General features: G+C 33.4%; 1 protein-coding gene across 1 annotated transcript in view; it reads left to right on the forward strand.

The window, feature by feature from the left end:
• Positions 1-3,632: 3,632 nt before the first annotated feature.
• Positions 3,633-27,587, forward strand: part of LOC106053620 (PAN2-PAN3 deadenylation complex subunit PAN3-like) — a 40,956-nt gene continuing 17,001 nt past the window's right edge. Inside the window, exons 1-13 of the mRNA XM_056037155.1 lie at positions 3,633-5,098; positions 10,308-10,396; positions 11,582-11,728; positions 12,576-12,915; positions 14,119-14,270; positions 14,356-14,427; positions 17,434-17,538; positions 17,690-17,750; positions 18,609-18,761; positions 19,101-19,217; positions 20,463-20,591; positions 21,165-21,315; positions 21,668-21,746. Coding sequence (XP_055893130.1) covers positions 5,026-5,098; positions 10,308-10,396; positions 11,582-11,728; positions 12,576-12,915; positions 14,119-14,270; positions 14,356-14,427; positions 17,434-17,538; positions 17,690-17,750; positions 18,609-18,761; positions 19,101-19,217; positions 20,463-20,591; positions 21,165-21,315; positions 21,668-21,746 — 1,668 coding nt within the window. The 5' untranslated portion in view covers positions 3,633-5,025. The remainder of the gene's footprint in view (positions 5,099-10,307; positions 10,397-11,581; positions 11,729-12,575; positions 12,916-14,118; positions 14,271-14,355; positions 14,428-17,433; positions 17,539-17,689; positions 17,751-18,608; positions 18,762-19,100; positions 19,218-20,462; positions 20,592-21,164; positions 21,316-21,667; positions 21,747-27,587) is intronic.

A 27,587-nucleotide genomic window follows, 5' to 3' on the forward strand; every position in this document is an offset into this window, starting at 1 on the left:
AATGTTAGCTAATATCAAACTTAAGAAGTCAGTCGCGTTATTAATGTTAGCTAATATCAAACTTAAGAAGTCAGTCGCGTTATTAATGTTAGCTAATCTCAAACTTAAGAAGTCAGTCGCGTTATTAATGTTAGCTAATATCAAACTTAAGAAGTCAGTCGCGTTATTAATGTTAGCTAATATCAAACTTAAGAAGTCAGTCGCGTTATTAATGTTAGCTAATATCAAACTTAGGAAGTCAGTCACGTTATTAATGTTGGCTAATATCAAACTTGTGCGAGGCAGCGTTGTGGCCGAGTGTTAAGTGCTTGGCTCCCAAGGTTAATAGAATATTTGCATTGTGTAGAACACTTTGAGGACTACTACCTACACACACACACACTACTACCTACATAGCCAATCAGCTGAGGCCTTACAAAAAAACCTTTGTTTTTCATCCAAGTTAGCCCCCACTTTTCAGTCGGTTGTTTCATTTCTGTCTTCAATGCATGCAAAGTCCCCATCCTTTCAGAAGGCAAGCAAAAAGCTGTCCTTTGATTCGTCAGGTCTAGATGTTTATCTACACTACAGTGGTCTTCAACGGGGGCACCAAAACTACATTCAAATAGTTCCAAACTTATCTGTAGCACAAAAAGACTTTTGAGTTTTTGATGAAATATTATTTCCCAAATTGTCGAGTTATGTAACTTGTGACGCCATATTGGGAACCATCAGTGGTTGAACGCTACAATAGCTTCATAAGTAATATAGACTAAAGAACAGATCTATTCACCTTGTGAGTTAGGATACACAGGCAATATCTTGTTTAAATTGTAGCCCGCTATTTCCTAAACAATTGTAAATCAAATACAAATCCATGCCGAAAATCAGCTCGTCTTTCAACAGTTTTGTGAAACAAATGATAAGCAACATGTTCAACTCTTATTGTAATCGGATTTCGAAATGGGAGTTGTTATTGCTCGTTTTGCTAAGCTCTTAAATACAATTTTGGAATTTTTAATTATTTTTTATTTTTGAGAAACTGGAAGATTCAACGGCTGGCGATGACTTCAAGCAGTCTATAAAAAACAACAGTTTGACATGGTCGGCATCTAACACGAATGAAACCAAGCTCCGACTGCAAGGGAAAGAAATTGACTTTCATTGATGATATCATTTTCTCTTGTATCGAGATACCGGTATTTAATCTATTTTAAAGGGTTTTACAGTCTCACATAACTTGTTTGTTGAAAAATGAATTACTGCTTAAGGACATCGATATCTATGCAATTCACATACCAATTCTCTTTGAAGAAATGACGATTCGCTTCTAGAATTCAAATTTTAAAAAAATATATATAAATGACAATTATTAAGCATCTGTGACTGATGTTCAAATAGAGTTGCAGGAAAAAATAGAGTTACAAAATGTAAAAAGAATGTTGAAATAGGAGGCACAACAGAGATATGGCTGCACTTAAAGGTTTCAGTACAATTCTAAAACTGTGGTCGGAAATGGAATTATTCGTTAGCTTGTCCATCAACATACATGGTGAACCTAGATGTAGCCTTGCTTTGGCTCATTTAAAACTTGACATTTCTAACATTGTCAGACTGCAGGAGGCACAAAAATTAAGGTTCCCATAAGCTTAATTTCGTTTTGTACTGAATTAAGCAATAATAATGTTTATATTAAAAATAAAACTAAATTTATAATTAAACCTAAAAAAAAAAGTAGGCTCTAATATTCAGTAATTTAAAAAGGAACTATTCTTAGGATTTGAAAGAAAATCATGACAATGAGATTAGTTTTTGTATGTAATCGCTGCAAATTATTTGACAATTTTTGTATGATGATAATTATGGCAATGCTTTCGATCCGAAGATTAAGGCTGAGTGCAGTGTTTCACATAACTACGCAAACCCAGTTGCGACCTGCATATTTTCCCGAATTTCGTGCAGACAAAGCCTGTGTCCGCTGGCCGTCTATTTAAGTTTTCTTTCCGTCTTTTGGCGCCTGTCTTCAATAATGGTTTTTGAGTCTCAACTGATAGTCCCGCAGCTTTTGTGAGAGCTCTCCAACTTCTCTCTCAGAAGCCATCTGCTGCCAGGTACTTTCCTCTATGCCATTGAAGGCGAAATGGCGCCTGGGTTAACTTTATAGATCTTGAGAGGGGGGGGGGGAGGGGGGAACCTCTGTAACGCCGTCCTCTAAGCTTGCCAAAGAAGATCGCCTTTGGCGATAAAATTTATTTACAGCATAAAAGTTAATAAATAAATGACACGTTGTTCAAATTTGCCTTCTCACGCTTTTTTATAAGTGTTTTTCTTACTGGCGGATTGAAAGGAAAATATACGAAAAGGGGGTGGTAGGCCAAAAAAGGTTGAAGGCCACTGATCTACAGCAACACCCCTTACACTCCAAATACTTTGCCCTGTCAATCATAAGGATAACAAGACCCGAACTTTGCCGACACTGTACCCCCGACCACAAGCATGCACACTACTCACACACCAGCCAACACACACACAAAATGAACGTAGAGAGAACGGCCATTCTCTCTCGATCAGTTTAAGAAATAGCGCATCACTTTTCACAATTGTCTCCACATAATAGTTATGGATATGTCTTCGATTCCGAAGATTAAGGATGAGTGCAGTGTTTTCACATGACTAAGCAAACCCATTTGCGACCTGCATATTTTTCCGCATCTCGTGCAGACAAAGCTGTTGTCCGCCGGCGGTCTATGTTAGTTTTCTTTTCGTCTTCTGCGCCTGTCTTCTCAATGGGTATCAAATGTAGGCTACTCCATGCCTTTGTGAAATCTCTCCAACTGTCTCTTTCAGGGGCCAGCATCTGTCAGCTACTTTCCTTTATGCCAGTGAGGGCCAAATGGCACCTGAGTTGATCTTTATAGAGCACGGGTGGGCAAATTACAGCCCGCGGCCCGCCGGAGTGTTTTATGCGGCCAGGGACTCCTACAGAAATCTGGTATGCTCAAAGTATATACATATACAAATTCAAATATATTAAAAAGAATACCTACACGAATTATTGAAACTGTCTCATTATAAAAGTTCCATGTAAACGAAGATACACTTAATAATCTAGGACATAATCTCAGGTAAGTATTTATTCAATGCTTTGAAGAACTGTGTCGGGTATGCTTGGAACATGATGGCAAGTGTAACAACTGATGGAGCTCGATCTTTCTTTTAAATACAAAAATATCTCAACCATAAACTCCAAACAGGAAAGGTTGAAAGTGTTCCGTTAAGCCTTAATGAAAAAGTCTGGAAAATACTGTTTTATATAAATTGTAATACTGATTTAATCATGGAACATGATTAAATAACGTTTAATATCTTCCTAAACCTTGTAGTACCCATATTATTTACAGTGAAAAAAAAAGAGCTTCTTTTACTTCTACTATTTAAAAAATAAAAAGTTGTATATGTGTGTATTTATATATATATATATATTGTTATATATATATAATTGATACTGTTATCTGTTTTATGTTTAGATTCATTTACCCTCAGATTGACCTTTTTTGACCCTTTGAGTGGACTAGTCCGTGAAAATTAGGTCACATGTCACGTGATGTAAACACCGCCAGATTAGATGTACCATCCTGGTTACATTATTAGCTTATAGTAAATGTTCAACCCATTGTTTCAATGTTGATTTTTCTAAAACTGTTATTCGGTTGCAAAAGTTTTATGATAATAATAGATCCAATAGCAGCATATTGCATATATAAGTTAAACGAATAAAATAAATCTGCTAAATAAGCAAACATGGTATAGTTTCGACCTAACAGATCCCATCATACCTTTTTGCATAGACATGCGCAGTGACCTCGTTTAGATTTGTGTAGCAGAGGACTTGTTCAAAACAGAAAATGGGATTCCGTGTTTGTTTTTATTTCTACCCCACCATCTGGACAGATTTTTTTTATTGAATCATTGGAATTACCTGCTATATTTACAAAAACTTGAGCTATCGAATCTTTAAAATTTTATGGCTTTTCGAAAATAACTAATAAACTCAGTATGCTCCCCATGTTAGTAGAGTAGTTATTGTAATTACTTTGACTAAGTCACTAATACAAGTTACACTTTTACAGTTGTGAGTTAGGTTAGACTCAGATCTACAACGGTACAACTAGACTACAAGTAGGCCTACATTCTACAAGAGAATTATCCAGATCTAGTTCATGTGAATTCTCAACTCGACTCATTTGTTTCGAGATCTAGAGTAACCATCCAGACCTCTATGACTATTCCAGCTTCTCTTCGTATGCATTTAACACGGCGTAAAGCGAGAAAGGAGATGATATGATGATGATCTACAACTACACACAACGCTTAGAGTAGTGCAACGAACAGTTACTAAGCGATTAGACTGTGCCCCTCGTAACCTTTATAAATCAACAACGGTGTTTTTGGTTTGTGCACAGTTGGCTATGTTATAAATTACAGCTTTGAAAACAAAGATTTGATCAGCCTCATGAACATATTGTTTTCTTTGGATTTGCTATGGAAACATATGATTTCGTGTACAACTGCACTACTTGCTCTACAATAGTAGATCTAGAAGGCTCACAAAGTGATAGCAGATAGCGTAACCTACATTTGGTTTTACCGTTTAATTGATAAAATATACACGTTCTCATTATTACAGAATGTTTGGAATAAAATGATTAGAATTTAAGATTGCAATCTCATGTCTTAGGCGTTTTCGTTATCTGAAAAAGACTTTACAAATTCAAATGTATTTGAAACATAATGACAATGACCATGTAGCCTTTTAAAATTATCCTTTTTGTTTATATTCTACAAGACTTGAAATTTATTTTCCAAGATTTCACAAATAAGACATAAAAAATATCATAGATCTATTTATTTAACTGAAACCTAGATAAATAGAATCTTTCTAGAATAGAAATCAACCATAAATTAAAAAAAAACAAGAATTGTAAAAGATTAATATTGTTAAGTCCATTACACATTGTCTTCAGTGTTGATATTGTTGCTGATAAAATGCAACAGAATATTAATTCCAGCAGTTCAAGTACTTTTAGAAATGGGACTGGAACAGTTCAATCCACAGAAGGTAATAATCTTTGTTATACAGTGATACACTATATTTTTTTTTATATATCTAAGAAATAAGACAGAAATGATGGCTATAAATATAATGTCATCAATAGATCTATTTACAGATATATTTTTAAAAAATAGTCTGTAGGCCATTCTCATTAAAAATTTAAAACAAAATATTATTAAATGTAACTAGCATTAAACACGACTAAGTATGTCAATTTTTCCTGGGGTAATTATAATTGTTTATTTTTACCGGTATACAACCCCCCTTTTTTTTTTCAAATTAAAATAAAATGTCTGAATCACCTTTCTTAAATTGCATCCTGCGCTTTGTACCACACTTCCATGGTATAGTATTCTGGTCAGAACCCCCCTCTTTTTTTTCTTCACTTCCAGTGAAACAGCCCGCATTTAGGCACTTGCCTAACATACTTTATCCAGTGAATTCTAGTGCACACAACTTCTTGTGGCCTGTTTAGTCTAGTATCACTTTTCTCTCCCTCCAGTTATGTTTACTTCACACATAGTGTTAGACCCTTTGGACTGTCATTTCGATGGTCCCAGCTTTGAAGCTTGCCCACCGTCCTTCAGAAGGTTTGGGCTGGGATGTAATAATGTTAAATTCTGAAGGAACAACCCAAATATGTAAAACAATTTTAGGCCTTGTCGTGCTCAATAGTCCTTCAAGGACTATGTTTCTCAACCCCAGCAAAACCCAAATGCTAAAAACTGCAAGAGTTTTGATTCAAGTATTAAAATCGATTTATTTATAATTCAAATATTTAAAAATTCTAATTCTAGATACTAATGTGATAATACCCCTTAAATAGGCATATGTTAAGGAATAACTGGGTGAAATTTCACATTTTTGAAGGATAAAATAATTCTCCCTCCCCCCAATGAAGTAAATTTAAAAAAAATACTTTAAAAAAAAAGATTATTAGGCCCTAATATTCATTTTGAGAATTAGTTTATTAATTATTAGTTTTTTATCTTTAATACACAGGGTGGTCACTAGAAGGCGGAGAATTTGAGGTACAGATAAGATCATGAAAAACAAGTTCCAAAATTCCAGACTTTAAATGTCATGGTTTACTGGCTTGGAGCTTGATTAACAGAGCTTCAGAATTGTCGATGTGAACAAGTTGTTAAAAGTTATCCTTTGTAAAAATAAATAGCTGTTTGACAAATTTTCCGCTTTTCTAGAGACCACCCTGTTTTTCGATATAAGCACAATCCAGTTATAATAAAATTGATGCTTTAAAAATACTAAAGACTTCAACTTCAAAAAAAAAAAAAAGAAAATATCAAATTAGCTTTATTAATTGCTTTTTGTTTATTTCAACTGTTTTCTAAAGTAAAGATCTACATGGTTAAAAATTAAAAGAGAAAATGTTTAAAATTAAACAAAAAAATTGGAACGAAAAGGAAGCAGAATTGTTTTTGCTATTGAACATTACAATTTTGGCATCATAAAAAGATACTGGAACGAAACTGTGAAAAAAAAAAATTTTTTTTTCTGGAAAATTAACCACTGCTGTTTTGATCAGGAAAGGTGTTTAGTTGTTTTAAGCACTAGGTAAGTAATAACAGGTTAAATGTTCATATTTTTTCGTTCATCCCAAGTGAATCAGTCAGACAGGGCTCTTAAATTATAGATTTTTATGTAATTTTTACAATTACAGCTTAATATATATGCTCTTGAAAGTGAAATTAACCTCATCTTTAGAAAGAAATATTTGAGAGAAAGTAAAGGTCTTCTTTAAAAAAAAAAGCAACAAGAACGTAAAACAGTCTTCAAATCCCAATTAGTTCAACTGGTGCTTATATTTTCAATTTAATATTCAGTATGATAAAAAAAAAACATACTTTAGATAAAATATGACCAATAGATCAGATGAAAACAAAAATATAAAAAAGTTACAGCCTAAAAAAAAAGTTGCCTTAATGTGTTATTAATTCTAGTATAAAAGTTACTGGATTTCGTAACACAATATTAAATTATTAATAATACTTAATAACTAATCATTTGTAAGCTCATCATCCAAACCTCAATAGAATTCAAGACTTGGGTTTCTAGTTTTGTTTTATTAATGTAAAATATCTGTAAATTGTTTCAATGTAGATAAGTTGCTTATATAAGGTGCGTTTTGTTTTGACAGAGAAAAATTGACTTATCTAGGATGAGCAAAGATGTGAAGGGGTTAGAGTTACTAAAATTGACATAACTTTTATTTCTTTACATAATCTAACATTAATATTTTATTTGAAAAGAACATGAATTGGCTACAAAAAAGTAATAAATAAAACAAAGTGTTGATGAAAATAAGTTTTGTTATGAAGCTGAGATTCAGTACATGTCAAAGAAACTTTGCACTCACCAGAAAGTTACACTGAAAGAGTTAAATACACGGCATCTCTTAGTTCACTTAAATTTAGTACAAGAGTAGAACATTATTTGTACTAGAGAAATGTTATTTTCATGATTGTGTTTGAAGGGTGAGCAGTGTTATATTTTCTCCACAATCAGCTGACATGTATATATGCATATTCTGAGGTGCCATTGATAAAGTTCATCACTACTAAGACACAATAAAGTGACACAGTTTTAGATGTCATTTACTTGAGTTGCATTTCTTCAAACTCAAGCATGAAACAAATAGAAAGTGTAGATACCAAAACAATAATAATGATGATCAAAGACTTAAAATTAGTCCTCTTGACTCCCAGTTTTGCATAGGGCTGCAACAGCACTTCACCATCAGACCCCCCCTCAGTTGGGTCTATGTCTGTCTCCTTTGCTTCTTGGTCTACCAATCTTCTTCATGTTTAATTTGGTCTTCTTTCATTTCTCTTCCCCTGTGGGTTCCAGTCCAGGGCCTATCTTGCAATATTTTCTGTTGTTTTTCACAATGTATGCCCAGTCAGACCACAATAGCGTTTTTTGATTTCCTGCTCTATCAGTGTTTGCACAAACTATTATTAGAAATTTTGTTCGGCCCCCTAACATCAATTATGTGGCACAAACATCTGTTAGTGAATGCTTGGATCAAAGACTAACCAACCGTATATAATCTAGTTATCAACTAAGTTTCTTCTCCAACTCTCACGGTTAGCAACTCCAGCCTTCTTAAATATCAATGTATCAAGAACATTCATTTTGTACTCTCTATCAACTTTTACAGTGAACTACATTTGTGCATATATTCAAATAAATAACTTCTTTTCTGGGAGAATCTTTTGTCCTGCACTTTTTTCCCCTGTGCTTTTGTAGTGTGACCTGATATTACATACAGTTGACCTTCCACTGGTCAGTCAACTGTGCTCTGCCAGCATGAGATTATACACACTTGTGACCAGTCCAATCTCCCTTAGTTTACACACTGGAGTGTGACAGTTATTATTTATATCACCCTCATAATCATCATTTTGTATTCACATTAGGACACAATTTTTCTTTCTAAATAGATTTTAATTAACATACTTTTTATGGTTGTATACATGTTTAGAATGTTCTTTAGAATATGAAAATTATAATGCCCTAGCCTGAGGGGGGGGGGGGCAATGGGAGCGGGTTGGGTTTGATTTTATCACTTGGCCTTGCAGCCAGTTCTATTTTTCAAAAAGTTCCTAAATCGTAAGCATTATAATGCTAAAATCGTCACTGTTTAATTCATGATATAGATTTTGTGTTTTTAAAATGTATCATTAAAAAGAATAATACAGAGGAATCCCAAAATAGACAAAGAACTATTGTAAGATTGAATGAAATGTTCAGTTGATGAGATTAATGGCTAGATCTGGTACAATTCAATGTTTCAAACTAGCTTTAGTTAAAGCTTTGCTGGAACAAAAGTACTAGAACTGAATTTCATGCTCTTCTAAAAGCTAGACAATCTATACAACCAATTTTTTCAATTGTCCCTAAACCATTAAATGCCTAGGCATTGACTTTGAGCTCCCTGTTTGCAGATTTGACATTGGGCTAGGAAACAGCACCCTAATCTAATGTCAGCTTTATGTGGGCATCAACAAAATGTTGTGAGGATCTAACACCTTGTGTTCAATAAAACTAAGTTACCCTTAGTGCTTTAAACAAAATTCCAACAATGTCATGTAAAATATAAGTTGTACAAGTGTTATTTTAAATGTAAGCAATCAGGTTTTGTACACTTGATTACATTTTTAAATTTTACATAAAATGCCCTTTAGAAGATTCTTAGTGTTCATAAAACAAAGTTTTAAGAACAACTGGCATAGTTTATTAGTTTATAACTAGTCGAGCTGTTGCGTAGCATACGCCGCTATTTGCTGGAAGTATTCATGTAGGTAGCGTATTGTCAGGCAGAGTGTATGACTGCTTCCGTGAGTAAGAACAATGGGCAGGGTGTCACCATAGTTATCCCAATGTTCGCAAACAAAGCTCACAGCCATTTTGTGAAGTTTGAGAGCAACAGTTTCGTTCATGACATTTTTCCAGAAATATGCGACTGATAAAAATAAACAATAACCTGATGCAGGAGTTTCAACTACATTGAAAGGCCTGTCGACTCCATGAAATATATGTGAAGCTGTGGCTATGGTTAGGATATGAAAGGGCAAAATCAAAACAAAGCTACAGAAAAAACATGCAACTATTTTAATGATACCAGATATTGACTTGTGTAAAAAATACACACATAAATCTAGTCAAATATAGAATGTATTAAGAGAAAAATTACTTGTTCTTCTCCCCCCCCCCTTTTTTTTTCTGAGCCTCGCTCTCTGTCTCCGCGAAACTACGCGGGGTAACTCTAGTCAAACCTTCAGAAATAAAAGCGTTATATTTCCATCACTTTTTCGCGATGTCCCGCATAGTTGGGCCACAAAGAGAATTATATATAGAGATATGTTTTTTTTTTTTTTTTTTTTTTTTTGCTTAGTGGACTTTGGAATTTAACAAAAGAGGCATAGATTAAATTTCAATAGTTAAATTTGTGTTTTTTTTAAGTTCCACTTTGTAATAACGCTGACAATACTCACTACAAAAGTTATTTTTTTACTTAGTCGTCTGCTAAATATTTTAGATCCTTATTAAATTGTGCCTTTGATAAATTGTTTAAAAGTTGTCAACGTGTACAATTTTAAGTCATTTTAAAGGATACCAGCTTTAAATTTTTAAATAACCTATTTAAAAATCATTTTTTTTTTAAATTATAAACCAGCGACTTTACCTACAGGTCTACCAAGAGATCAGATGGGCTCTAATGGCGATCAGTATTTTAGTGCCACATTCAATGCAATGGGAATTCAAGACTTTCCACCATTTGTAAGTTTTAATTAGATCTATAGACCTTTAAAAAGAAATTAAAACAAATTTCTATGAAATCTTTTGTAAAAAATGAAAAAAATAAATTTGCATGCATTATTTTATCAAATTTGAATTTTATCTTTGATCTTGAGAAGTTGCCTGAGTCTAAAGTCTAACATCCTGGCATATCTATTCACCAATGTAATGGATTCAATAATTCATGGCCTTTTTTCTCTTCTTCTAAAAAAAATGACAGTATCATTCTATTGTAAGTGAACATTTTCTAGCTAGGACTCAGTTTTAACAATTGACATGAAAATTACAAACTATGGTAGGTCAGTTTTGTTAAAATTGTACTTATTATATGTCACTTTATGTGGATGTTTCAGTACTGTAAATCAAAGCAACTAAATTTGTTATTATTTGTAGTTTGTGAGTCTATTATCCATGATACTAAATCTAATGTTTAAGTTTAAACTATTATGCTCTGAAAGTTTCAGCACTTATTATTACAAATTGAACATCTTGCCATTGTCAGGGTTCACTTATGCTTGGCTGGACTTGGTTGGTGTGTTTCTCGACTTGGCTCGTTAGGCTCGTTAGGGGGTTACTTAAATACGAATAATTATCACAAACAAACTCCGACTCCAAATATATATGAATAACACAAATAATACTTTAATACTTTAATAGTATCTGATAGTATCTGATTGAGCACAAAAAATGATATCAACCTCAGTAAATATTAAATACACAAAACACCAGTCCAGGAACATAATACAACTAACGAACTACCAATCCACTCTATCAACCAGCGGAAAAACTACCATTCAAAAACATCACGTGTATACTGTTCACATTCATGCCTGGGGGGGGGGGGGGGAGAGAAAAGAGGAGAAATAAACAAAGGGATATAACTCTTTCATACTTAAATAGTACAAAGAAATAACATAATCACTCTCGCCATACCTGCCCCTGACAGCCATGACAGTTATCTTACAAACCAAAAAAACAACTCACACTTTTTAAAAAAAATGATATTGTTTCACTTTTTTTCTGTTTGTATTTTACTACTGAGTAGATCAGCTATATGATCATTCTAACTGCTTGACCATAAACCTGTACAAATGAAGAACATAACTCTTTTCTATTGGAAATAAAGAAAAGCATAGGTAAAACTAAAATGAGCCATTTTTTTCCTAGAGGGTAGGAGTACCTGCCCGTCCGAGGAGCAGTATGGGGGCACCCCATCCAATTTCAGGTAAGCAGTATGCCTCAACATCTGCGATGGACCAAATGCCAGATGATTTTGCTGCATTGAATCTCGCAGTAGGCCCACTACACAATAAAGTAAGTCTCCATAGTTCCGCATGATCTATCTTATCTTATCTAATACTGTTACATTCTCTCCTAAGCAGGCCTTCTGTAAACACTGTTAAATACAACACAGCACATCTAACACATCAAGAACCTGACAACAAGAGCTCTACAATAATCTTGTACTTTAATAAGGGTCAAATAAAACAGCCAATATGACACAATTGGCAACACAATCAACTTCTACAACGTTAGACTGTATATCACTGTACTAAACTCATAAACTCTACTGTCTCTTCCTGGACTCGTACGTTTCACTGGAGGACTTCATGACTGACTAACAGTCCCAGTCTCAACGCTCTCCGGTCTTGAACTGCCGCTTTCCTACACACTGTGTCTCTGGTCTGCCGGCTTATGATCAGATGACCATAACACAGGCTCTATTACCATGCAAAGTTCATGCCAGTACTGTCCCTTGCCTTTCAATATAGCACGCTAAACTGTATTACTGGCCTGTGTCACATATGTCTGCTGATCACACACAGTTAACCCTTTTGCATCGCAAATAGGGTTATAACAATACAATAGATTCAGAGAGCTGGATATGCTAGAAATATTTTGTTAGGATTGTAATTTCGAAGTATTTAAAAAATTTTTACTTAATATATTTTCTGTTTGATTTCTTAAACTATTTGAGAAATGCCTTTTACCTTTGTTTCTCTTGGTAATAAACTGCATACCATAAGTACTTACTATATGGTTTTGGAAAGGTGTTAATCCAACTATTAATTTAAGTCACTTAAATATAGGATGTTGGTTATGACATTATGTTCTTATCAATTTTACTCACATATTATCAATTTTGTTTCTATTACTCCAGACCATAGCCAACGACTTTGAACCAAAGTCACCTGGGCTTCCTCACAGTTCCAGCACATCATCTTTCACTTCCTATGCTTCAATATTTGGCCAAAACCCCAGTGCCCCAACATGGCCTTTTGTTTCCAGCTCTGGCAGCCAGACCAGTTTAGGGAGCAACCACACATCAATGTATACCATGCAGAATGGGCCAACAACACCAAAGACTTCCAGCATGGGGCCAATATTTGGCCCACCTGTGCAGAGCTCCACTGCCACAACATCCAATAATCCAAGTTTTATTACACCACTTTTTGTGGCTGGGTCAGTGGCCACAGCAGCCAGCACAAGCTCAACCAATGGTAAGATGTCATTGTTTGTGTCCTTCATCTGAACACTGCCACTTTCACTTGCTGACATATTCTTTGAACTCTGTTTATGCAATCTGAAACAGATTTTTACTTTTGATAAGCAGGGAAGTTTTATTTAGAATGGAAAATTAGATATTTTAGTTCAGATTAATTGAACAAAAAAATGTTTCTTGTATGTTGCCATAGTTTTAATATATCCAACTCTTGACGAATATGAAGCTTTGCTTGAACTTAAAATGCATTATCAGGAGCTTTGAATTATTAATGAATGTTTTTCATTATTTGATAGATTAAAATTATGTTACATCTAATTGGTGACAGTATAAACAAAAGTTGGGCATTAACAGTTCATGAAAACCAACAGCTCAGTGGTCACATATTTGTCTATAATAGCTCATTTCCCTTCCCTTATGTGTGATAAAAAGTCAGATAGTGTCATTGATGTTTCAATTAAAACTGCAACAGAACTCATTATTTTCCATGGCTTTGTTCATTGACATTTGATAAAATTGGTTTGCATATCATATAATATCATCAATATCTACATATTAAACAAAGAACTGAACTTTGTTAACTGAAATCTTAATACAACCAACAACCTTGCGGCCAGTACTGACAGCACAGTTGACTAGAAGATACAAGAGTCGATCCAGAAAGAGGAGGGATTAATTACTTAGGAAGACAAGGATATTTTTCCAAATTTGGACTGCATTTATAATGTTATAAATATATCAATTTAAATCAAATATTGTGCTTTAAAATATATGAAGATGAATATATCTACCCACTATACAACCCAAATTCCACTTAACCTTTGAAAGCTTTACATTAGTTAAATATACATTTATATATTCTACAAAGACCAACCCACACCTGCCCTTTACAACTGGGGGCTTCGTACACACACAATTTCATATTTGACACAAGATTTTCTGTGGTATCTGTTCCTAATTGCTGATCCACTTCAAGTCATGAATCAATGAGAGAGTTGAAAACAATAAGGGGAAAAGATATTTAACATAGATATATATTATTTAAAAGTTTTGCAAAATATTCAGTAACCCGAGATTTTTTGTAGGGATGGAATCTGGCTTGGGCTAGATATCAAAAAGTGCTATCTGGTGTACCACTAATATTTGTATATAAATTATTTAATATAGGTTCTATGTCAATGTGGATTCTCTTTGTCTTTAGGTCTCGTGTACACCTCCAACATCAGTCCTATTCACAGTCCAGGCATCTCACCTTCGGGATCTCCACTGGCTTCTCGACGCCTTAATTCTCCAGTCACCCAACTCAGGCAGGCTACCATTCCCCACAAGTCTGCTTCATCTAGTCTGGTGCAGGTATTAATTCACTAATTCATCTGGTAGTAGTTTATTTCTTTCCAGACTTGGATAACACTTACAACATTTCTTTCTCTTGTGACAGGAGAGTGTAGGAGGAACCACTTATTTTTATAATGCTGAGGATTTTAAACCACAAAATGAAGGTCCTCAGCTGGTGAGTTGATTCATTTTTTTTCTAGCTTTTTGTTTTGTTTTGAGTTCACTGATACTATTTCTAGCATCAAATCAAATATAATTTTTAACTGGCATATATGTGCTCAAACAATATATAGCCAAACCTCTACAATACCTTGCTTATGCTAATGACATTGCCTTATTGGATAAAGATATCTCTGACATTGCTAGTTTTCACACAACTGAAAGAAGCATCTCTACCAGCAGGACTTAAGGTCAATGACAGTACAACCAAGTATATCAAATGATGAGACAGTCAGAGGAACAAAATATTAATATTCATGACCACAAATTTGAGAATGTTCAAACTTTCAAATATCTAGGATTGACAAAGGTACAATAAATTTCAAAAAATGACCTTTTGACAGAAATAAAGTATCAAATAGCAGGAGGTAACAGAGCATTCTTTAGCTCCCACCATTTACTTAAGAGCAAAACAATATCTAGGAATAATACACAAGTAATAAAGTTCCCCGTTCAGACCTTGTGGTCTATAGGGCAGATGATGTAAAGGTCATCTGTTTCTGTGACTTACATCTAATGAGGGTTTCATGTGGCCAGCACAACGACCAACCACCTTTTACTTTTCCTCAACTAATGTCAGGTACCTTTTAGAGCTGGGTTGACTCAGAGACGCCCAAAGATCCTGAAATTAAAAATCTCAGTCTTCACCAAGATTCGAACCTGGGACCCCTGGTTTGGAAGCCAAGTACTTTACCGCTCAGCCACCATGCCCCTTAACTCTTTGGCTCCGCAACAACGCACAGGACGTTGATTTTAAAAAAGGGGAAAAAAGTCGGACCAACGCTGGGGGCATCGGCTATTTCTAATTTATTTTTTTCATTTCTATTTCTCCAATTCTTGTTTTTTATGGCTTAATTTTTTATCTAGAATAGTTTCCCTTTGCTAAACATCCTGAATTTCCTTCATTTAACGTGTTTTTTATTTTGAATGAAGTTTGTAAAGAGATTACATTTATTTTTTCTGTGTGCGTGTTTTTTTAACATGGAGCTTCAATCAAGGCCATATAAACTTTGTAGATCTAAATATTTCTTTGATAAAGAAGTATAATAATTCAGATGACAGTGATTTTGTTTCATCTGATGGTGATATTGATAAATCTAATTATATAGATCTAGATCTAGTAAATTAATGTATAGATCTAGGGCTAGGTCTAGTAATGATGAAGTTTATCAGCTGATGAAGCAGCTCCACCCCCAGCTAATGTTCAATGTAGATCTAGAACTAGTTTAGCTGTCTCTACATCATCTAGATCTAAATCTAATCAGATAGAGGTAGATCTCTAGATCTATCATCTAGGCACTAAAACAGATCAATTTCAGATTTGTTCCACCAAGAAATTGGGTTGTCAACCTAGACTTAGTCATCACTGCATCTATTGAGATGGAATGTTGTTTTTTTTCATTGACAATCACATTGTTGATAGTCTTGTCAGCAAAATAAATAGCTATGCTGACCATAGGATTAAATTGAACACCCCTGCTAGAATAAGATCCATTTTCAGAGAATGGAGACCTATAACTATAAAGAAAGACAGAGTATGTAAACACTGTAGGTCAGGGAGAACGGTTTATGTTTGCGCTGGATGGGAGTCGAACCCACACATTCATATTGACTGCTTCCATGAATATCACAACTAGAAGGAATATTTATATACTAAGTACATGAAAAACTTTAGAAGAAAATACTATAAATATATATATGCTGTACAGTTGGACTAGTTTTAGGGTAAAAGTGTTTTGTTCCAAGAGTGTGGCTTTTTTTATGGGCTTTTTAGTTAAAGTAGTGACATTGGATTATTAGTTCCAGTTTATTATTTTTTGCATCTACTGCTGTTTCTTCTATGGTGTTCTGTAAACAAATGGATGAAAAAAAGCTATTTGGATTTAATTTGAACAATAAATTTTTTTAAACATGCACTTGGATGGATATTTTCAATGTCAGTTGGTTAGTTTTTCATTTTTCATTTTTATATTCAAAACCCAAAATTACAAAAACAACATGATTTACAAACTAGAAAACATAAGAAATGGAAAGGCATCCATTTCTCTTTAATTCTATATCAAATTTATTATTTTCCAATAATAAATAAAAAAGTTATACAAGTTATATTGAAGCAAAGTAGCACACTCTGAAATGGCGGAAAAATTAATTCCGTCCAAAAGTGGAAAATAATTCCGAAGTAATTCCGGAGTCAAAGAGTTAAGGAATGATATACAAATCCATAATACCAGTAGCCATGTTTGCAAGTGAGACCTGGACACTGACAAAAACATCAGCAAATGGCTAAATACTTGGGAATGGAAAATACTATCTATGTTGCTATATAAGATGAAACTAGGTGGTGGACGGACATGCTCTTACCATGAGATATAAACAATTGTATGAAGACCCACATATAGTGATGGAAATAAAAAAGGATCAGACTTTGCTGGGCAGGTCACCTTGAAAGAATGTCAGAGTACAGAAGAACTAAAATTGTATACCTGCAAAAACCAAAAGGCAGACCAGGAATACGATGAATTGTATGGGTTGTTGATGTAGAGGCATATCTACAACAAATTAGTGTTTAGACATCTCAAGAGAGATCTTAATGGAACAATGTGCTGAAGCAAACCAGAGCCCTCAATGAGCTGTAGTGCACCTGGATGGATGGATGTGTTTGTTCAGAGGAAAAAATGAGTTTGAAATTATTGATCCAATGTTTTACTGGAGATTTCATTATCTTTGAATATTATTCTTTCTTTGTTGCTAATGCTTTTTAATTATTTTATTTTACAACTGTTTTAAGAATATATCAGTGATAGATGTTCCAAATATATATATTTTTTTGTTTTTCATTAAAGTAGTTAAAAAATAATAGAATACTATTCATCTAAACTGTATAATATAGAAGGTTTATTTTTTTTAAATCTATACTTGATTTTCTTTATTTAATATCCTGAAGTTTTTTTTTTTATTACAGACCTTGCCGTCCTTCTGTGCCTATCCTGGTATGCCCTCTCACATAGTGCACCTCAAGATGAAGTCACCTGTTGTACAGTACTTTGCACCAGATGAGCTGAAATTGGTAATTTAGATTTGATATTCTCAAAACATTTAAATATTCTTTACCAACTGAAGTTATAATTACCATTGGTTTGATAGTTTTGTTTTTTATTCAGGATATTTTAAATCATAATTACTATTGGTTTGATAGTTTTGTTTTGTTTTCTATTCAGGATATCCTAAATCGACATGTATTAACTATGATGCAAGTTGACCCATCTTGTGCTACATCAGGTCAGTCAAACCCATATATAATCTTTTGAATATAGCTTTTTGAAATGATATAAATGTAAATCCTAATCTTCCAGTGAGAAATACTAGGGATAGTATAAACATTGGTTGAATAAATTTTCTAAAAATTGAAGTATAAAGTGAAAAATTAATTTTGGTTTACGAGTTAATTATTTCTGTCCCTATTAATACAGAAGTGTATTCATCTTAGTTATTTCTCTTAACATTATCAAAGGTTTAAAATGTCTTATATTCTAACACTATTTCTTCACATGGTTATTGATATGTTTGTTTTAGTATTGTTAATTCATGAACTGTCTATTTTTAATTTTTTTTTTGTTGGGCAGTAGGCTCTTGTGAAGTCTGTGCCACTGAAGAAAAATGTGATTTTTATCCTTTTTTTGCTCTGAAATAATATTGTTTTGGGTAAATTAATCTAATAAGGCATTAGTGTCTGTACGAAAAGGATTGATTAGTTGCATTAGGTAACATAGTCCATACTGAAATTAAATGTTTTGATGTAAATTCGAAGTTTGTCCTGTTAGGAATTATATTGTAGTTTGTTTTCTTTGGTTATTGGACACATTTATTGGTCAGTCTGTGCATCCTAGGGCTGACTGGTTTTACAACTTCTTTTATTGCCAAGCTTTTTGAAGTTTATCATTTCTTTGTTGTAGTGTTCTTTTTCTTTTTCATGGTTTCTTCCCAAGACACATGCTTTCACTTGCAAAGTTCATTCAAGCCAATTTTTTAATGGATCCACTGGACTCTCAAAACCCAGTTTAGCTTTTTACATATGACCAAACAGTCATCTTATTTGATCTTAATGCATATACAGTATTACGTTTTCTCCTGTTTCAGTTGAACTGCCAACTGAGTTAGACAAGTATGTCAACTTGTGTCCACTGGAAAGAACAGGTGCTCCAAAGCCTTCCTTGGGTAACTTACCATCAACCACCTATAAGGCTGTATGCACTAAAGATGGATTGTACTACTGCCTCAGGAGGATACATGGTAAATATTTGAAACTATTCAAAGTAGCAAGTACTGGTATATTTATGAGGCATTCATTCAGTCGTTGAATGTAGATTTATCAAGATTTGAGAGTGTATTGTTTTGTGATGCAACTTTTGATTTATCAAGATTTGATAGTGTATTGTTTTGTGATGCAACTTTTGATTTATCAAGATTTGATAGTGTATTGTTTTGTGATGCAACTTTTGATTTATCAAGATTTGATTGTGTATTGTTTTGTGATGCAACTTTTGATTTATCAAGATTTGATAGTGTTTTGTTTTGTGATGCAACTTTTGATTTATCAAGATTTGATAGTGTTTTGTTTTTATGATTCAGGTTTTCGTCTGGCTAATACAAAAGTGAACACCATCATTGAGAGTTGGAAGAAATTGTATCACCCAAATGTTGTGTCACTTAAAGAAGTCTTCACCACCAAAAATTTTAATGATAATTGTAAGTGTTATTCCCTGGTAGGATGATTACCTTATTAACAATATAGTTAGTAACAGTTGCTAGAAAATGCATTAGAACAAACCTACATTCAACTATGTCACTTGAAAGTACATATTTCAAAAGGTAAACCTTAGAAGTCTTAAATTACATTAAAATTTAATGATCCATCATCTTTATAGCAAAAATATATCAACTGACAAATGGTAAAAGTACGAATCTGATCAATTCAATTTGAATAATTTTTTTTGGGTTACAACATCCAGTAGAATGTATGAGATCTATATAGCTGGAAACATTTAATGTCCGGATTTCAGTGATCATTCAAGACTTATATTTCTCATTTTACTTGCCTTCTGGTTTGTTATTGCAATGGTCATATATATTGATCCACTTTCCATAAGGGGCCAAAGTTGCCTTTAAGGCTGGTAGGTCTATGAATTAAAAAAAAAAATTAATTCCTGTTTCTGTTGCCAATGTTGTTATTTGCTCATCACAACCACCAAACTTGTCAAAATACTTTTAGACCCAGAAGTTAAGTTAAACTTTAAAGGTCCTTAAATGCTAATCTTGAATATTGACACTAATTAGGTTTTGAACCCTAAATTGTATGAGCACCATGCTCTAATAATAATAAAATGTGACACTTTAAATGAATATAACAAAGGCATCTGTTATTTTTGTTATTAAGCTTATTATTATGGTATAGTACAGGGGTGGGCAACCTTTTTGCATTGAGGGCCGCATTCAAAAAATTTTGGGAATGGGGGGCCACATATATATATATATACGTTTGCTAACTGTGTATAATGTCTGTTAATTCATATTTATACTGTATTATACATTCTTTTTTTTCGATTATCGATTTCTGAAACAAATTTTAAGATTTTTTTTTTATTTGCTATTGTCTTTTTACATCACAACCTTTAAACCCAAATGTACAGTTGTACTTAATGTAAAGTATTTAACTGTTTACAATCGTTCGTAATGTTCCAGAACTATGGAACTAGTTTACTAGTTGCTATCCTTGTTACTGCTGACAAATTATAGTCAGTCAACATCAACCTTTGATTACACCTTATTTCTGTATATGTCCGCGGGCCGCATAAAACAATCTGGCGGGCCGCATGTGGCCCGCGGGCTGTAATTTGCCCACCCCTGGTATAGTAAGATCAGTTCACCTTCTTTTTTTTTCAAGTCCTTTTTTTATTACAAAATTTTTTTTCTTCTCTTTTTGCATGTGCACAGCCATTGTGTTTGTGTATGACTACCACCCAGGGTCAGAAACACTTATGTCTGTGCACTTCCCATCTCCACACCTGAATGGCTACAATCATCAGCATCACCATCATTATGCAAGGGGCGAGCATGGCAAAAGTAAGATTCATGTAGTTGGTACAAATAGTTCCAAGGTAGGTTTAAGCTGCAATTCCCTGGACTTATCCCTTGTAAACAATATGCAGCACACTCTTAACATTTGATAATGATTGGAGAAAACAATAGCTAGACCCATTCCTAATCATTGAAAAAAAAATTTGATTGGGAAACAAAATATTTAACCAAAATCCATGGTACAACATTTATCTTCTGCACAATCTTTTCTAGATTGGCATTTTACACTCTATATTTAATATATAGGTCTCAGTGTGTGGGTGTGATTGAAATTTAGTAATAACATTTTATTCTATTCTTTGGAACTGACTTTATTTAAAATTTGGAAATCATTTTTGTAATACTAATGACTTTTAATGAATTTAAATATTTTAATATGTTTGGGCAAAACTTACATTACATGTATTATATGACAGTAAAGCAAATCATTTATAATTGTTATTATAATTATATTAATTATTATAATTATAAATGTTTTAGTACTAATGTATCTAGGCAAGTGTTCCAAGTGTTTTCTCTTCCTTCATCTCAGAATCAAAGTATTTTCTTTGTCTTCAGATGCCAGTACTGGACGCAGCAGTTTTCTTCCAGAGAGTCTAATATGGACATACATAGTACAGCTGAGTTCAGCTCTGAGAGCTATCCATGCAGCCAATCTTGCTGCCAGATCTTTAGATCCTTCACGTATTATTGTCACAGGCAAATATAGGTAAGAGGATGCTTGAAGAATTATTTATATACTGGTTCTAGAGAAGTATACACCTAAGCAATGATTCACAAACTGTGGTCTGCGTAAATGAAATAACTCAAGCACATGAGCTTTCACAATCATTTTTGTCTATCAGATAGTGAGAGATGAGACCTTTTGTTGTAATATCTGGTGTTTTACTCTATGGCAGAGATATGCTATGCCTTTTTTCTTCTTTGTAATCAATATTTTAATTTCTATCAAAGAACTTTTTGCAATATTTTTTTTTATTAACACTACCAATACAAAAAATTATCTTAGGTGTGTTAGTTTGTTTTAAGAATTTATCAGCTAACACTCATTACCTTCACAGAATACGGATTAACTGTATTGGTATTTTAGATATCATTACACCAGAAGCTAGTTCACCAGTCAACATCAATGTTTATAAGGTAGGACACATAACTTGTACAAAACATAACTTTTGTTTGGTTATAGAGTTATGTTAAAGCATATCCATGGTCATATAAACCTTTGAAGGATGTCTTTTTAGAAGCTTAACTGGCAAGAAATTATTTGGTTAACAGCTGTAGAAGAAAAAGAACCTAATCCTTAAAACTGTATTGTTGATTATTGAATTAAATGATGTTTTGTTTTATTTATTGATAACAATTTCTAGTTAGCATGAAAGAAAGTAGGAATACTGCAACGCCAATAATGTGAACATCAGGAATAAAATTTGTGACCCTAACATTGAACTTATGTGTGTCACACTTAGGCCCTACTACTTGCCTAGAGAATTCACCCAGGTGTGTGTTGTTGTTGTGTACATACCACCGACGGCTGACACAGCGACTGCGTCGGAAATAATTTTTGATGTGTTACACAATGTACAATCAAAACACCCGGACTCTGTTTGTATCGTAACTGGAGATTTCAACAACCTAAATATTGACAACACACTGTCAAACTATTGCCAGTATGTCTCCCTCCCCACAAGGCAGGGCAGAACGCTCGACAAATGCTACGTAAACATTAAGCAGGCTTACAAATGTAAAAGTTTGTTCCCACTTGGAGAATCTGACCATGTATTACTCCATCTTATACCAAATTACAAACCTACTCTTAAAACTACAAAGAGAGTTATAAAAACGGTCAAGATGTGGTCTGAAGAGGCTGTAGAAAAACTACGAGGATGCGTTGAGAAAACTAACTGGGAAATCTTTATTGAGAACTGTCCAGACATAAACGAACTAACAGAAACTGTTACCTCATATCTATCATTCTGCGAGGAGTTAACAATTCCAACAAAAACAATACAAGTCTATGGAAACAATAAGCCCTGGATGACCAAAAAAATCAAACACCTTATTACTGAAAAGAAAACAAAGTATAAGGCTAGCAACGAAGAATTTATAAATGCTAAAAATAAACTGAGAAAAGCAATAATTGAAGGGAAAAAAACATACAAAGAAAAAATTGAGAATTTCTTTGCAAAGAACAACTCAAAACAATGCTGGGAGGGATTAAAGAAAATAACAGGCTGCGCCTCAAAACGAAAACAAATTTTAGTGGCTGATGATGAGAAATTCACCAACGAACTAAATTATTTTTATTCTCGTTTTGACAAAGAAGATTTTGTTGATCTACACAAAGAACTTTTCAACACTCTGTCCAAAGGAAAACAAGAGCCCTACATCAATTTTGTAACGGAGGATGAAGTGACATTGTTATTTAAGAGAGTAGACGTAACAAAAGCTTGTGGACCAGACAAAATTAGTGGCAAGCTGATCAAGCTATGTGCGGAGCAAATTTCTTCTATCTTCTGTCATATCTTTAACAAGTCATTGCAAACGTGCGTAATTCCAAACATCTGGAAAACTTCAGAAATCATACCAGTGCCTAAGAAACCAAAAATAGATTGCTTAAATGATTTCCGCCCAGTAGCACTAACACCTATTGTTATGAAATGTTTTGAAAAATATATTCTTAAACAACTTGTAGCAAAAGTCAATAACAGCCTAGACCCTCACCAATTTGCATACAAAGCAGCTAGAGGAACTGAGGATGCCATTCTATTGCTTTTGGACCAGCTTTATAAGCATCTCGATATACCCAAAACATATGCACGAGTCCTCTTCGTAGATTTCTCCTCAGCTTTCAATACCATACAGCCACATCTAATGGAATATTTAATAATTAGTTTCTTACGCGCTCTTGGCAAGATGGCTGCTCCCTGTTTACTGTAATCAGAGATGAGTTAAATTTTTCGTTTTGTTGTATTAAATCAAACCAAATTCATTAAAAAAGCTATTTAACTAATAAACTAATATCTTTAAATTATATATTTAACTTAATTCAGCATTTTTTCTACTAATTAATTCAAATTAACAATTCTTAGCTTAGGACTATTTTGTCTCACTAATCCTTATAATTTATAATAATTTATTAGATCTAGATCTAGTCTATATTTATTATTATATCCTTAGATTTTAGATCTAGTCTGTCTAGTGTTAGACTTAGACTTTAATTAAGGCTTTAGATCTACTAATCATCTACTAATACTACTAATAATAACTAATAGTAATATTCTATGTAGTTAGTTATACACGTAAATATATTGATCTAGAATTAGATCTAGAATCTAGATCTAGTCTAGGTCCACATTTTGAATTTAATAAACCATTTGATTTGATTTAATTGTCATTGTAAACTAGCTTTCACTTTAGATTTAGACTTAACTTAGGCATTGTAAACCTTAAACTAGATTTAGACTAGACTCCTTTAAAAACTAAAATCAAGAACAGTCATCATGAAATTGCTCTGGCTATTTATCCTAATAATCACCAAATGCACACTAGCTGAACACAGAACTAGATCTACCTTTGTCAACACTAAACTTAAAAAGGAAACAACAGTCATAATCAATCATCACACTTTAGAACAATGCAACTTCAAAAATAACCTAACATACACATCTATAACATTAAAGAAGACTACCCATCACAAATGGAAGTTCTCAATCAGACACAGCAGAAATAAATACCTATCACTGTTAATATTAATGGCAGGAGATGTAGAGTCAAATCCAGGGCCTAGATCTAAAGATAGATGCAACATCTGCAAAAAAATATGCACCCTGAAACAGAAAGCCATTCAATGTGACACCTGCGATGAATGGTACCATGCATCATGTCTCCATATGAATACACCTGTGTATTATGCCTTAGGCCTTCTACTAAAGAAGTAATACCAAAATACCTTAAAACCTTAGTTATAAATTTTCAAAGCATTAGGAACAAAACAGCAGACTTAGAAATTTTATTAGAATGTGAGAAACCAGACATAATTGCAGGAACAGAAACTTGGCTGCATCCTGAAATTTATAATGCAGAAATTTTCAATAGTAATTATGAAATTTTTAGAAAAGATAGGGCTGATAATCATGGAGGAGTTCTTTTATCAATAAAAAACACTCTTATAGCAGAAGAAATTACCTTACCTAACTCAAAAAATGTAGAATCAACATTTTGTAAAATTAATACCACCTCAACATCCCTAATAATAGGCAGCATTTACAGACCACCAAATTCTAGTTTAGAATACATGCAGGAACTATGTAATCAGATTACTACACTTAAAGAGACAAATAAAAATGCAGTTTTTTGGATTATGGGTGATTTCAACCTACCTGATATAAATTGGAAAACACTAACCATAGATAAACACCAAAACCTTAAGGACATAAATGAGCTTTTCATAGAAACTTTACACAACCTAAGTTTAGATCAAATCATTAAAAAGCCAACTAGATTAAACAACACATTAGATCTCTTCTTAACCAACAGACCTGGATTAGTAGTTGATTATGAAATTATCCCTGGTCTATCAGACCATGAGATCATAAAAATACACAGTCAGATAAAAGCAGTAGCCAATACAAAACCCAAAAGAAAAATCTTACTCTGGAATAAATGTAACCTAACACAACTACACCAAGCTGCACTAAACTTTCAACAAACATTCTTATTAGAAAAAGACATTAACCAACCAGTCGATGACCTCTGGAATTTCATTAAAAACCATCTTAAAAGCATAATAGAAAATCATATACCAACTAAATACACATCAAACAAAATAAATAAATGCTGGTTTAATAATAGACTAAAGAAGCTTTGTAAACAGAAGGAAAACCTCTATAGAAAATTTAAAGAAACTAATGCAGAAAGAGTTTACAAAAAGTATATAAAAATTAAACACTTAACCCAAAAAGTAAGCAGACAGCTGCAGAGTGAATACATAAACAATGTAATATCTAAAGATAACAACAAAAACCTATGGTCATACATTAAGTCTAAGAAAATGGAAACAACAGGCGTAGCGCCATTAAAAGATGAACATAACATAATACATAATGATAATGAAACTAAAGCAAACATTCTAAACAAATACTTTGCATCAGCATTCTCAGCCCCAGGAGACAAAGACATATTACTGAATTTGAACCAAGTAGACAACATAGAAGATATAGTAGTACAAGAAAATGGAATTCAAAAACTATTAGCCAACACCAAACCAAATAAAGCTTCTGGACCTGATGGTATTCCAGCTAGATTACTCAAAGAACTAAGTAATGAGCTAGCCCCAGTGTTCAAAATACTCTTTCAGGCTTCACTTAACCAGGGCAGAGTACCAAAGGACTGGAAAGAAGCTAATGTCACCCCCCTATTTAAAAAAGGAGAAAAATCTGACCCAGGGAACTACAGACCAGTATCACTTACCAGCATCACATGTAAAATCCTAGAACACATAATATGTAGCAACATCATAAACCACTTAAACAAACATAATGTCCTCACACCATACCAACATGGCTTTAGGAAATATAGATCATGTGAAACACAACTAATAGGACTAATTGATGATTTTTCAAAAGGTTTAGATAATAGTGAACAAATAGATGCTATCTTACTAGATTTTTCTAAGGCTTTTGACAAAGTTCACCACCATAGTTTGCTTAAAAAATTAAAATATTTCGGCATTAATGGTCCACTGCATCAGTGGATTAAAGACTTTCTGATAGGGAGAGAACAAACTGTAATAATAAATGGCTCTAAATCAACACCGATAACAGTAAACTCAGGTGTACCTCAAGGTACAGTCTTGGGTCCACTACTATTTTTTATTTACATAAATGATTTACCAAATTGCATTAGTTCAGGAACAAAAGTCAGATTATTTGCAGACGATTGCATAATATATAGAACAATAAAAACAACACAAGACACAGATATTTTACAAAGAGAATTAGATGAATTACAGAAATGGGAATCAAATTGGAGCATGTCTTTCCACCCAGAAAAATGTCAGTTGTTAAGAGTAACAAAAAAACTAAAACAAATTAATTCCACTTATCTTATTCATGGCAAACCAGTATCACAGACTAAAAACGCAAAATACCTAGGTGTTATAATAAATGAAAAACTATCATGGAATCCACATATTGATGAAACTACAAAAAAATCAAACAAAGCATTAGGATTTATTAAAAGAAATTTCTATAAATCAAATAAGAACATAAAACTAAAATGTTACTTAACCTTGGTTAGGCCAATAATAGAATATGCATCCTCCGTTTGGGACCCCTCAACTCAAGAAAACATTAAGAAACTGGAACAGACACAAAATAGAGCAGTGAGATTCATAACAAACGAATATTCACATTTGACTAGAGTAACACCTTTAGTAAAATCACTAAATTTAGAAAGCCTTCAGGACAGAAGGCTCAAAAGTAAAGTAGCAATCATACATAAAACACTGAACCATAATCTTCAAATACAAAAACAAAATTTAATAAAATACTCTGAAAGACACAAAGATAAAGGCACATTCCTCGTCCCATATGCTAGGACAAATTTGTACAAATACTCCTTCTTCCCTAGTGCTATTAGAGCATGGAATGGGTTGCCTGAGCTAGCCACACCTTTAGTAAAATCACTAAATTTAGAAAGCCTTCAGGACAGAAGGCTCAAAAGTAAAGTAGCAATCATACATAAAACACTGAACCATAATCTTCAAATACAAAAACAAAATTTAATAAAATACTCTGAAAGACACAAAGATAAAGGCACATTCCTCGTCCCATATGCTAGGACAAATTTGTACAAATACTCCTTCTTCCCTAGTGCTATTAGAGCATGGAATGGGTTGCCTGAGCTAGCCAGGAAAACCAGTGACTTGGCAGAATTTAAGTCATTGGTTAATATGCATGACTAAATGCATGACGCGTAGGA

Source organism: Biomphalaria glabrata, chromosome 8, assembly GCF_947242115.1.
Source record: "Biomphalaria glabrata chromosome 8, xgBioGlab47.1, whole genome shotgun sequence".
NCBI lineage: Eukaryota > Metazoa > Mollusca > Gastropoda > Planorbidae > Biomphalaria > Biomphalaria glabrata.